This window comes from Antechinus flavipes, chromosome 1, assembly GCF_016432865.1.
Source record: "Antechinus flavipes isolate AdamAnt ecotype Samford, QLD, Australia chromosome 1, AdamAnt_v2, whole genome shotgun sequence".
NCBI lineage: Eukaryota > Metazoa > Chordata > Mammalia > Dasyuromorphia > Dasyuridae > Antechinus > Antechinus flavipes.
The window spans coordinates 566,110,301-566,122,760 of NC_067398.1; the positions used below are offsets into that span (position 1 = coordinate 566,110,301).

The 12,460-nt window shown below is 44.8% G+C and overlaps 1 protein-coding gene across 1 annotated transcript; it reads left to right on the forward strand.

Moving 5' to 3' along the window:
- The first annotated feature begins 9,053 nt into the window (after window positions 1-9,053).
- FOXC1 (forkhead box C1) lies at window positions 9,054-12,239 on the forward strand. Its single transcript, XM_051970782.1, has one exon. The coding sequence runs from the start codon at window positions 9,778-9,780 to the stop codon at window positions 11,515-11,517; it is 1,740 nt and encodes a 579-aa protein (XP_051826742.1). The 5' UTR covers window positions 9,054-9,777; the 3' UTR covers window positions 11,518-12,239.
- The last annotated feature ends 221 nt before the right edge of the window (window positions 12,240-12,460 follow it).

Genomic DNA, 12,460 nt, shown 5'->3' on the forward strand with positions numbered 1-12,460 from the left:
CAAGACCTATACTGCTGAGTTACAGGTTTGATTCTACTACCCTGTCTTTGGAATCTTCTTCATCCCAAGTTTAATGAAAAGTACTAAGACTAAAGATTCCACTGCTAGTTTTCTCCTCACTATAAATTCACCTTTGTAGTGCAGTCTACTTCAATGTTAGTCCTGTCCTAAGTGGATTTTGACCTCTTTCTTCAAAACAGGAGAATGTGAGTTAGCAAAACATGAAGGAAAGGAAGCAGAAAAATGTTGGAAGCTTATAGGGTCTCTCTGTTGCTTGAGAGCAATGTGAAAAGAGCCACCCTCTGAATCGTGAAGGTGTCCTATGCAATCATTTCCCTAATACTAAAAGGTTTCATCCTTTTTTTTTTCATACACACAAAAGAAGAAAAACATTTCTAGTATACTGGATTTAAGTCTCATCTTTCAGTGCTAGGAACAATTTCTGTCTTCTATCTTTAAACTAACAGGAAAGAGCAAGTATGGATTGGATAATTTTATAGTGATATAACCTAGATAGATACTCCCTATGTCCCTTTACAGCCTGGAGAGTTTTCTTCAGGGAAATTAAATAAATGAAACTTCTGGGAAAGGGAGTCTGAAATAGCCTTCAAGAACAACTATTTTCAAACATGAATATTCCTGAGGGTCTACTAGAGATGCTGTACGCAGCATGGGCTGCTTTTGTGACTTCATATATGTAGAAAATGCAATTTCCTAAGAACACAGCATGTTTTCATGGTTGTATATACTGTCTCTTCCTCACATACATGTCAGTCTGAAGAAAGGCTTGTAGGTATGCAGAAAACTTGGCAAATATGAATATCTTTAATTATATTATTATTATACACTCAAGAGACATGTTTTATCTAGATAAGGATTTTCTAGTGCTTTTCAGAACTGTTAGAATTTATTTTTATGTGTCAACATGGCTCAGTGTGGCATAATATAATCTATAATACATATGATAATGTTGTGTGTTGAAAATTAAAGTAATGTAGTAAATAAACTTATGGTTTATTAGTCCTCTATTTGGCCTACATCAAGGAGGATATTGGAGCTTTGGGAATAAAGATGCGCCATGATGCTTTAAAATGAGCAAAAAATATTTTATAATCCCATCTGGGGCCTGGATTTGTTTTGCAGCATAAAGACCTCAGTGACCTTAATTGTAAGTACTGTTTCTTGGTTAAAATGTGCTCTTAATTCTTTTTTGAATCCTGATCAACTTTGGGCCTCAAACAATCCTGGAGCTCTGAGTAGTGTGGAGTATTAGTTACATGCTGCCAAACAAGTGCTTCCTTTCCTAGCTTAAAAATTTGCTCCTACTTACTTTTGTTGAGTGCCTCTTGCTCTAGTTTATTTTCTGGGGAAAGGAAGGAGGCCCCCAGTTGGCCTTCCCACTGCCATAAGTAAATAGTTTATCTTTTCTCATATCTTCTCTTCCAAACTAAATAGTGCTAATCCAAATGCATACCTCCGTATGTGCCAGTGTCTAGCTTTTTGTATGTGTCTATGGTGTATGTAAATATTGACAGGAGTCTCTTGGTGTGTAAATATGTAGGTGTGCAGAAGTCTGTGTTTGCATATATGGGACTCTGAAGGTGTGTAATTGTGTGGGGGTGTGAGACCGCCACTAGAAACACTAATCATTGCCACTCATTAGACTCCTTTTGTAGAATTTCTACAGTTTGCATGTAATTAAGAGAAAAGAGTGGTTCAGAAACAGAAGTAAATTTTCCTGAAAACCAGCACTCCGCATCTGTAACTTTTATTGGCAGACCTGGCAGCCAATAAATGCATTCCCTGGCATCTTACAGAATGGCAGTTCTTTTGATGAAGTTGCTTTGCTCTTAAGGTACAGATTCAGTGACTGGGCGGGGCTGAAAGCAGTGGGTACACGCAGGGGCTGAAACCTCTCCGAACCCCCTATCCTTTCGGGCCGAATGGAGGAGGGGTGGAAGGCTGGGGCAGGGTAGCGTTGTGCTCCCCAAGACCGGTGTACTCCACAGCCAACGAAACAGGGCAGTTTTTGCTTTGTGACTACCGAGACCCCGTCTACATCCCTATTCTTGGGGAAGAAAGCAGGGGGAGGTGGGATTGTAGGTGTCGAGGACGAGGGGTAGGAAGTGGGAGCTCCTTTGGGATCATTCGCAGCCCAAAAAATCCTCGGAAGAGACGTTAGAAATCTCTGGGAAGGCAGGATGCTCTAGGAAGGCAGTAGTGGGGCACTCCGTCCAGGAGGGGACGCTCGAACTACACGGAGAGCTGGCTGCTGAGGCTCTGGAAATACCCACGGCTCCGAAAAGAACAGCGCGGGAGGCCCTGGTAAATCCTCGGGGCCTACGCTCCCCCACCCTGTCCACCAACTCCTAGCTTTGACCCCAAGAAGAGCCTTTTAGGTCATTTGGGGAGAGGGGAACGCTCTTCTCCGCCTCGCTTCTGTCTCCTCGAGGACGGGTGTGAAGAGAGCGAGGGGAGCACCCGGGATGCTCCGATGGTTCCGGGAGACGCGCATCTCCCAGCCGTGGCACGAGGCGGATTCCGAGAATCCCTGCCACTAAGGATGGAAAGGGACACGAGAATCAGGTTCTCCACGGAATAAGAGGAGAGGGGCAAGGTCGTCCCGGGGGCAGACAGCGATCTTCACCGTGGCTCTCCCTTCTCCAAGGGCTTCTGTGAGCCCCGAGAAGTGGCCCTGCACGGTTCCTGGCACATAGTGCATGCTTAATGAACACTCGGTGGCCGACTGCCCCGTGCCATTTGGGGATAAGGAAGGAAGCTCTCCTCACTTCTAGAGCTGTTCCATTCTTATCTCAGCCTCTAGTAGGAAAGAGAAGGGAGGAAGTAGCCAGGTAAAGAAATAGTACTCTTGGAAAAACAAGCTTAATGTCCCGCCATGGCCCTGAGGTACCCGGGATGTTTCTTAACTTAGAAACCAGGCTCAAAGGCGAATTCCTTCACCTCCGGCTGTGGCTTTCTTTTACAAAGGACGCAGGGGGATGTGCAGTGAAGAGATGAGCAATAATCACCAAGAACTAAGTCTGAGTTTGGCTACCGGACCAAAGACTTCCCCGAGAGGTCCCTGCAGCTCTGGGACTACATGTAGGTTGGAATAATGCTTCTTTAAACACCAACTGTTTTTGGATTTACCGGCTAGGAACCAGATTCGTTCTAACGCCAAGAATACACATCCAAATAGCCCTCTGAACACCCCCCCTCCCCCCTTACTATTATTCTCACCACCACCACCTTCCTTTCACAGCTACATCTCCCTCTTCCCAGTATCTATAGGTCTTTGGAATGATGTGATGGAGATACCTCCGTATTTGATATTGACCCTCTCTGGCCTTCACTGTTTCTAATACTGTGTCTGGTTAGAGGCAAAATAATGAGAGGGAAAAGACATCAGTCGCATAAAATGGTTAGAAAACAATTTCCAAGAGAAGGAAATATAGAGTCCTAATCAATCAGATTCTTTCCCTTCTTCCTTTTTGTTGTCTTAAAGCATTAAAAAAAAAAAAAAAGCCAATTTCTGGTTCCCATACCTTCCGCCTTCATTTGTTGCCAAATGTAAAGGTTAGGGGGAGAAAAAAAAAGATTCAGTTCAGTTATTTCCAGAGACCACTCCTCACCTCCCTTTGAGTTCGGCTCTTTCGAGCTTCTCCCAATAATTCGCCAGTAAATCCGTCCTGGAAAGGAGGATTAAGGAGTAAAGGATCGGTCTTCGGGATCCAGAACGCAGCCAGCAGGTGAGATGGCAGAAATCCCAGTGATAGCAACGTAAAATCGGGAGAGGAGGGAGAAAGGGAGGAAGGAAAAGTCCCACATTACCCGTGACTATTTGTTGGCCCTCTCATTTGCAAGGAATTAGTGGAACCCTAGCATTTTGGGAATTGAGAGGATGAAATTAAATCATTCTTTCTAATGGATAGTTAAGCGGGAAATTATCCGATTAATTCGAAGATGTAGACAGTCATTCCGGTTCATTCATTACCTGAACAAACAAACAAGGCTTTCCCTCCTAGTTCACAAAGGATTTGAGGGGGGTAGGGGGAGGACTTAAATTATTTAGATAATAGGGTCAAATTTTCAGCGCTATGTGCAAATAGACTCTCAATTCGGAAAGCTACCCCATTAATAGATGAGAAAGAAGTCAATCCAATTTAATTTACAGAACTGTTACTGTCTTAGAACCTTTCCCATTTACAGGCTCAGCACAAATGCTTTTCTCACTCCAAATCATGAAAAATATGAAAATATCTGTTAAATTGATGATTAAATAACGAAAGGAATCACAGGGGAGACCAAAATAAAATAGTTAAGCGGGAGGACAGCTTTCCCTCCCTTTTAGGTTCTTGTATCTAAATGTAAAAATTAATGAAAAACTGACATTAATAATCGCGATAATTAAAGCCCAAAAATCACTTTTGTAATTCAGCGATCTGCTTATTTCAAAATGACAGTGGTCATTTAAATTTTACCCTGATAATTGCCTTAATTCTTTATTTTGTTTCTCTACTTTTCCTTGCTTGTGCAAATACGCTTTCACAGACATCACGCCATTTTTATGTGATATCTCCAACCCAAGGTCACAGTGCGTTAAAAAAAGAAAAGCTCGTTTCCATTCTCTCTTAAACTTGCTTTTCTTGTTTCTCCGACTACAATTGGACTGGTGCACAACTTTTGAGTGCCCCCTGCAAAAGCTCCAGACAGTGAGATTTTCGAAGAGGACAGGCAGCAGAACCGATCCCTTTGGCAGAAACTGGCTGAGATCTGAGAAATAACGAGTCCTTGGACTGCTCTTTGAGAACCGGAGGGAGATGGATGAAAAGCTACAGGTGGAAGAAGGAGAAGGTGGGGGGTGGGAGGAGGGTGGAAGGGAAAATCGAGGAATTAAAAGGAGAGTTTGGACTGCTTGGATGTTGGAAGGATAGGAAGAGATAAATTCTACATCTCTGAGAAAGAAGAAAAATCTATTGTACATTGAGTGAAACCCTCAGGTAGGATTTAATCAATTCAGTAGTTGTTGCACTCTGCAAATCCTCTAACTCCATTCCCAACTTCCTGACCTTGACTTTAGAGAGACCTCCTTCCCTCTCCCTCCTATTCGCAAGATATCATGCTGATATCACAGCATGAGTTTTCAAACCTGATAATTTCCTAGAATGCAATTTCCATGTGCTTTTCTGTGTAATTCTTGTTGTATTCCATAAGCTTTATTCCCAAGCTAAAAGGGGATTCTTCAGAAGGCCTTGTTTTTTAAAATGGGCGTGATCTCACCATCTCACCAAGTCCTCTTCTGCTCCCTGCTTCTTTCTAGATCTGATACTTGTTTTGGCTTCTCTTCTACTTTCCTGAAGGGGAGAAAGGGAGGGGAATAGGACACTTCATTTCTGTGCAAGACAGAGTTGCAGCCCATTGAGTAGAGATCCTTGATGTAGATCTGGAAGGAACCTGGGAGACCAAACCCTCTTATTTTACAAATGAGGAAATTGAGGCCCATGGAGGTTCCAAAAAAAGTTCAGAAATAGCCTGGTAACTTATGTTTGGGCTTAAAAGATTTTCCTCACATCTGTGAGGTATCAGAAAAGAAGCTGAAATGTTGTTTCCTGCAAGTCGATTTTTGCTGGTCCAGAACAATGTTTTCAATGGGGGTGGGGGTAATATTAAGAAATGAGTCTGAGCAGCTCAGTAAGGCAGTACCATACAGAATACCATTAAAACTAGCTTTTCACTCTGGAAATATTGCCTCTGACTCAATATTCATAATAGATAATAAATAAGTAAAAATAAATAAATGAACAAGCAAAAAGTCTGAAATACAATCAAGTCATTTTACTGGCACATGTTTCTGAATAAGCATATAAAACAGAAATACAAATTACTTTTCCTGGAGGGGATCCAGAGCTAAATCAGTGGAAAGTTAATCTTGGTAAAAGTCATTTCTCTATCCCCACTCCCCTTCTCTTTCCTCCCCTCCCCAAAAATGCAACCTTGTTTGGATGCCAGTTAATAATTTCACAATGGCAACTTTATACCTGAACTAGAGAAACAAGAATGACTCTCCTTTGAGATATACAGTCTAGATCACATGCATTATGAACTGTCAATTTAGGGAACAAGGAGGAAGGGCGAAGGAGGAAAGGGAAGACAGAGAGAGAGAGAGAGAGAGAGAGAGAGAGAGAGAGAGAGAGAGAGAGAGAGAGAGAGAGAGAGAGAGAGAGAAGAGAGAGAGAGAGAGAGAGAGAGAGAGAGAGAGAGAGACAGAGAGAGAGAGAGAGAGAGAGACAGAGAGAGAGACAGACACAAAGAGATAGAGATAGAGAGAGGCAGAGAACAATGCTGTATTGCAAAATCAAGGGACTTCTCTGGATTTCCCTCATTAACAAAAACAAAAGAATCTCTATCAGGGCACTGTACTTCATGCCGCTTGCACTGGATGCAGTTTAAAGCTATACTCCACCAAACGTAGAAGTTCAATGGACATTTACTTGGTTGTCAGAAAAATTGAAAGAAGACATATGCAAATAAAAAGCAATGTAAAAAATAAAAGAATTAGATGAGCACATGGAGTAGGATAGCTATGAGATTTGAACACAAAATAGCCTAAGAATACTGGTATCTTAGCTTAGCAAAATTTTTTATTCCTGAGACCCAGGAGATATTAAGCCCATTAATTTTGACTCCATTATTTCTTCCAATTTAGCGATAAAATGTCCATCAAGAGACTACAAGCCTCAGGGAACAGCAAGTAAGACAATAGTTTTTCAACACTTTGATTCCCAACCTAGGAATACTTAAAAAAAAAAATCTCCTCCCCTCCCCAATTCTTGGAGTATTTTTTTTTTGTTATTGGGGATTATTAAATATTTTCATCTGAAATGGGATGATTTTTTTGCCCTTTAAAATATATGTTAAACAACAAGCCATCTTCCTCTTCCTTCTTCCTTGAATAACCAAGAATACATACATTCAGTTTGCCCACTGAAGCTTCAGCAAAGATTTCAGTACTGAGTGAGAAAGTGAGGCAGTAAAGCCAAAAGGCTCTACCAACACGTCTGGTGTCAAAGCTGGTCAGAAATTCAGAGATGGAAAGAACTGAAGTGTGAAATGCATCACACACTTTTCCTTCACAAGTTCTCAAATTTTGTCACTATCTCTTAGTAAAGCAAAACAAAAGGTATTGTTTAATTTCCACAAACATTTGTGTTGTTGAAATTCAAAATCATGTGGTGAGCTTAGCTTTGCAGATGTTTTTTCCTTTTCCTCCTTACTCCTCCTTTTCCTCCTTCTTCTTCCTTCTCCTCCTCCTCCTCTCCTTCCCTTTCCTCCTCATTTATCTGTTTTCACTCTTGCTCAAACGTTCTCATTCCCTTTAGCTTTCGTTCCTTGATCAGTTTTCTTTCCGTGTTTAAAAGATAATGCATGTTGCACCCAAATATCAAAAATCCAAGTAGCTTTGCCAATGTGACTTCACCATACTTACAAACTTTTCCAAAAGGAAAAAATACTTCACAACTTATCCTGGTCCTGTATCATCTAGTTATTTAATCACTGTGGAAGTATTGTTCTAAATATTCCACTAAAAGAAACTATTGTTTCGGAAACTCCAGAAGGGCAGGCACGTGTGGAAATGAAAATTGTTCAGAAGAACCGTTAAATACTTTTGGACATATTTATTTGCTTGTCATCACACCTGTTAATACCACCGAGACATCATTTGAAGAAAAATGTTTCCTTTGGGGGAAAGGGAAAGAGGTAGAAATAGATGAGCTTGGAATGACTGGATAAAGAAGAGAGAGAGAGTTAAGCAAGCCAGTAAAACTTACCTGACCAAGCAAGTTAAAGGCTAATACAAAGAAAACAGTATTATTGTATTTATAAACAGCTCAGCTACCTGACACAATCTGACAGACTAACAAAGGAAAGTCATAGTAGCAGATTCGTAAAGGTGGGGGGCGAGGGGCGGAGAAGGAAGACTTGTCAAAAGCTTTGTCAAAAAGGAGGAATGGAATCCCTTTAAGAAACTTTTGGTTATGCAGCAGCTTTTCCCGTTCAATATACCTTTTACGCCCTTTCCATTTTTTTTACCCCTTTAATACTGACCGGAGTGAAGAGCTGAGGGGTGGAGGGATTAAAAGATGGAGGGAGTAATAACTCTTTCCTTTCCGTTGAGGACACGGATTTATCTGCGATTGTGTCCTTTGCTTTCAAGTAGCTTGTTACCAAATTCAGGATAATTTGAAGCCATGTAAGTGTAGTATATGGATATCTATTGAATGTACAAAGTAGAAAGTGGGAGGAGAGGAAGGAAGGGAAAATGGACTGAGAGAGTGTGCATGTGTAAACTGAAGGTCCATTTACGTGTAAACAGGTATGAGAATCATAGTACATGTGTAGGGAACAGGAAGGGATGCATTTAAAGAGCATTGCAAGACAGAAGATATGAGGACAAATAAAACAATGGAAAGGGAGTTTCCATTGAGGATGTTTGAAAGAGTAGATTGGGGAAAATATTTACGTAAGGGGCCCTGCGTGAAATGCACAACTGAATACTGTGGCTAAGTAAGGATGGGCATGTGTTTATAGGGATATGTGCGTGACTTTGTAGGGGAGAACAGAGACTAAAGAAATACATATCTGCAAAGGAAACGTAAAAAGTTAGTGTGTTGTTTTTGCCTATGAATATGTGGCATGGATGTATGTGCACAGGACTAGGATTGTTGGGGTGGAGGGGGGGGAATGAGTGGATGAGTGTGTGTGGTCAGTCTCAGCGCAGTAATTCTTGCTCCCGCTAACACCGCCTCTGAATATTGTGTGTATGCGTGTGTGTGTGCGCGCGCGCGCGTGCTAACTCCTCTTGCCTCCTCCCTTCTCATTCAGAGGCGGTTCTTAACTCCCATTGGTTGGCCGGTCCAGGCCTGGGCGGAGCTCCTCTGCACAGGGGGAAAAAAGTAAGTGCGTAAAAAAGTCCTTGCCTGGGTGACGGATGCTCAAAAGTTCAGAAGTTTTCCCAATGCTTCCTTAAGCGGCCCGCGCGCGCGCTCGAGAGAAAGAGAGAGAGAGAAAGAGAGAGAGAGGGAGAGGGAGACGAGACCGGGGGAAAAAGTTGACGCTGGGACATCGAGAAGGTGGATTTTTCTTTCCTCCCCCTCCCCCAGCGCCAAGCCATCCCCTTGGTTATTTTTCCTCCCTTGCAGGCCACTTGTTGCAGATTCCCGTGAAAGGCGCTGGGAGTGTGACAGCCGCTTTGGCGAGAAGTGGTGCTTTCCTTTTTCTACTTCTTTATTTTTTTATTTTTTCCATTTGCTCTGGGAAGCTGCTTCACGAGTTTGTCCTGGGCCGTTTTCTTCTTCCTTGTCTGGACTCGATCTTTTTTTTTTTTTTTTTTTTTACCACCACCTCCCCTGCACCGTCCCCTCGTCTTCTGTGTCCCCGCCACGCCTGCCTCGCCCCAGGCGAAGAAGAGAAGAGGCTCTACTCGAGGAGAGGAGTGTTTGTGGCCGAAGGAGGCGAAGGGGGCGGGTGGGCCTGGGGTAGTGGTGGTGCCGAAAAGATTGGAGAGAAGAGTGCCAAAGGGAAGGAGTGAATCCAAGAGTGAAGGACTGAGACACACGGGTCGAGTGAAAGCACTCGAGCCCAAGGACTTGGACTTGGCGGCTCCGCTCGGCTCGGCTCGATTCGGCTCGGCCCGAGGGCCGGAGGAAGGGTGGGGGGGAGGCGGGCGAAGGGGGGGCGGGGGGCGAACGGCGAGCGAAGCAGCACCGGGCTGAGGCCATGCAGGCGCGCTACTCCGTGTCCAGCCCCAACTCCCTGGGAGTGGTGCCTTATCTCGGCGGGGAGCAAAGCTACTACCGGGCTGCCGCGGCCGCCGCCGGGGGCGGCTACACAGCCATGCCGGCCCCCATGAGTATGTATTCCCATCCGGCCCATGAGCAGTATCCCGGCGGCATGGCCCGCGCCTACGGGCCTTACACCCCGCAGCCTCAACCCAAGGACATGGTGAAACCCCCTTACAGCTATATCGCTCTCATCACCATGGCCATACAAAACGCCCCAGACAAAAAGATTACTCTGAACGGCATCTACCAGTTCATTATGGACCGCTTCCCTTTCTACCGGGACAATAAGCAGGGCTGGCAGAACAGCATCCGGCACAACCTCTCGCTCAACGAGTGCTTCGTCAAGGTGCCCCGGGACGACAAGAAACCCGGCAAAGGCAGCTACTGGACCCTCGACCCGGACTCTTACAATATGTTCGAGAACGGCAGCTTTCTTCGGCGGCGGCGGCGCTTTAAGAAGAAAGATGCGGTCAAAGACAAGGAGGAGAAGGACCGTCTACACCTCAAGGAGCAATCCCAGCAGCAATCCCACCACCAGCCCCCTCCCCGGCAGCAGCAGCAGCAGCAACAACAACAGCAGCAGCAATCAGAGCAAGCCGAAAGCGGCTCGGCAGGGGGCTCGGGCAGTGGAAGTTCACAGCAGCAGCAGCAGCCGGTGAGAATTCAGGATATTAAGACAGAGAATGGTACGTGCTCCTCACCACCTCAGCCACTATCCCCAGCCGCGGCTGCTCTCGGTGGCAACGGCAGTGCTGCGGTCCCTAAAATCGAAAGCCCCGACAGTAGCAGCAGCAGCCTGTCCAGCGGCAGCAGTCCCCACGGCAGTATCCCTTCGAACAGGTCTCTGAGCCTAGACGGGGGAGAGCACACACCGCAGCCGCAGTCGCAGCCGCCGCATACGCAGCAGCAGCAGCAGCAGCATAGCCAAGGCTTCAGCGTGGACAACATCATGACCTCGTTGCGGGGCTCGCCGCAGGGCTCATCCTCGGAGCTCAGTTCCAGCCTTCTGGCCTCCTCCGCTGCCACTTCATCTAGGACGGGCATTCCTCCCTCCCTCTCACTCAGCGGCTTCTCCCCAGGACAGAGTTCCATCTACAGCTCCCCATGCAGCCAAAGCACCAACGCAAGCAGCGCTAGCGGCGGAGGTGGCGGCAGTGCTGGCGGGGGAGGCGGCGGCGGCGGCGGCGGCGGTGGTACTGGGGGAGCCGGGACCTACCACTGCAACATGCAAGCCATGAGCCTGTACGCTGCTGGAGAAAGGGCAAGTCACTTACAAGGCGGGCCCGGCAGCACGGGCAACTCAGCAGTGGACGATCCCTTGCCCGATTATTCTCTGCCCCCTGTCACCAGTAGCAGCACGTCTTCCCTGAGTCACGCCGGCCAGGAGCCGAGCCATCACCCGGCAGCCCACCAAGGGCGCCTGACCTCTTGGTACCTGAATCAGGCGGCTGGAGACCTGGGCCACTTGGCCAGTGCGGCCGCGGCAGCCGCAGCAGCGGGATATCCCGCACAACAGCAGAACTTCCACTCTGTGAGGGAGATGTTTGAGTCGCAGAGGATTGGCTTGAACAACTCTCCGGTGAATGGGAATAGCAGCTGTCAAATGGCCTTTCCTTCCAGCCAGTCGCTCTACCGCACGTCAGGGGCTTTTGTCTATGACTGCAGCAAGTTTTGACCAAAACAAAGCAGCAAAACAGCCCCCTCCCCCGAAAAAAAATCAGATCCAAAACCGAAACCAAAAAAATTAAAATCCCCAATTAAAAAACCCAAACTTTTAAACTCCACTTACAAGCCAGCAGAATGTCTCCCAAAATAAAGCCTACCAAAAAAAAAAAAAAGCACAAAGAAAACTGTATTTTCTTAATTAATTTGAGAGCCACTTAGCTCTCCCTAAGTAAACCAAACTGTAAAGTATTTTGTACAGAGACAGCAAAATCTTGGTTTGTTAAAGGACAGTGTTACTCCAGATAACACGTAAGTTTCTTCTTGCTTTTCAGAGATCGTTTTCCTTCCCCTTTAACATCTTTCCTTCATCCTCAACCCTCAACCTCCATCCTTAAGATATTATTTTATCCTATGTTTAAAGGCAGAGGAGGGAATTCCCATATATTGCAGTTGCTTTCTCCCCCCCCCATGGACTTGTTTTAAAATGTAAATTGCAATATAGTAATTTATTTTTAATGTGTAGTGGGATGTTGTGGACCAAACGCCAGAAAGTGTTTCCAAAAACTGACGTTAAATTGCCTGAAACTTTGAATTGTTTTTTTTTTTTTCATTATAAAAGGGAAACTGTATTAATCTTATTCTATCAATCATTTTTTTTCTTTTTGTTGAACATATTCTGAAGGTATTGCATTGTTTGTTTATTAATAAATTTACCATTCAATTTGAATGAGACTTTAGAGTCTGGATATTTTAATACATCTTTAATTAGTTTAAGGAAAAGAGATGATTTAATGGTAGAAGGCTCGAATTTCCTAACTCTCTGAGAAGAAAAAAAAAATTCCAGTGTCAAACCTCAAATCTAAGAAAGTGCCCAATCTTCTGCAATATGTTCCGTACAGTAAATTTGTTTTATGACTAGGAAAAAGAAATACTTTCCTGAGCAGATATAACTT

What these genes read in the sequence shown, in the direction of transcription:
- FOXC1 (XM_051970782.1), top strand. Translation starts at nt 9,778, where the DNA reads ATGCAGGCGCGCTACTCCGTGTCCAGCCCCAACTCCCTGGGAGTGGTG.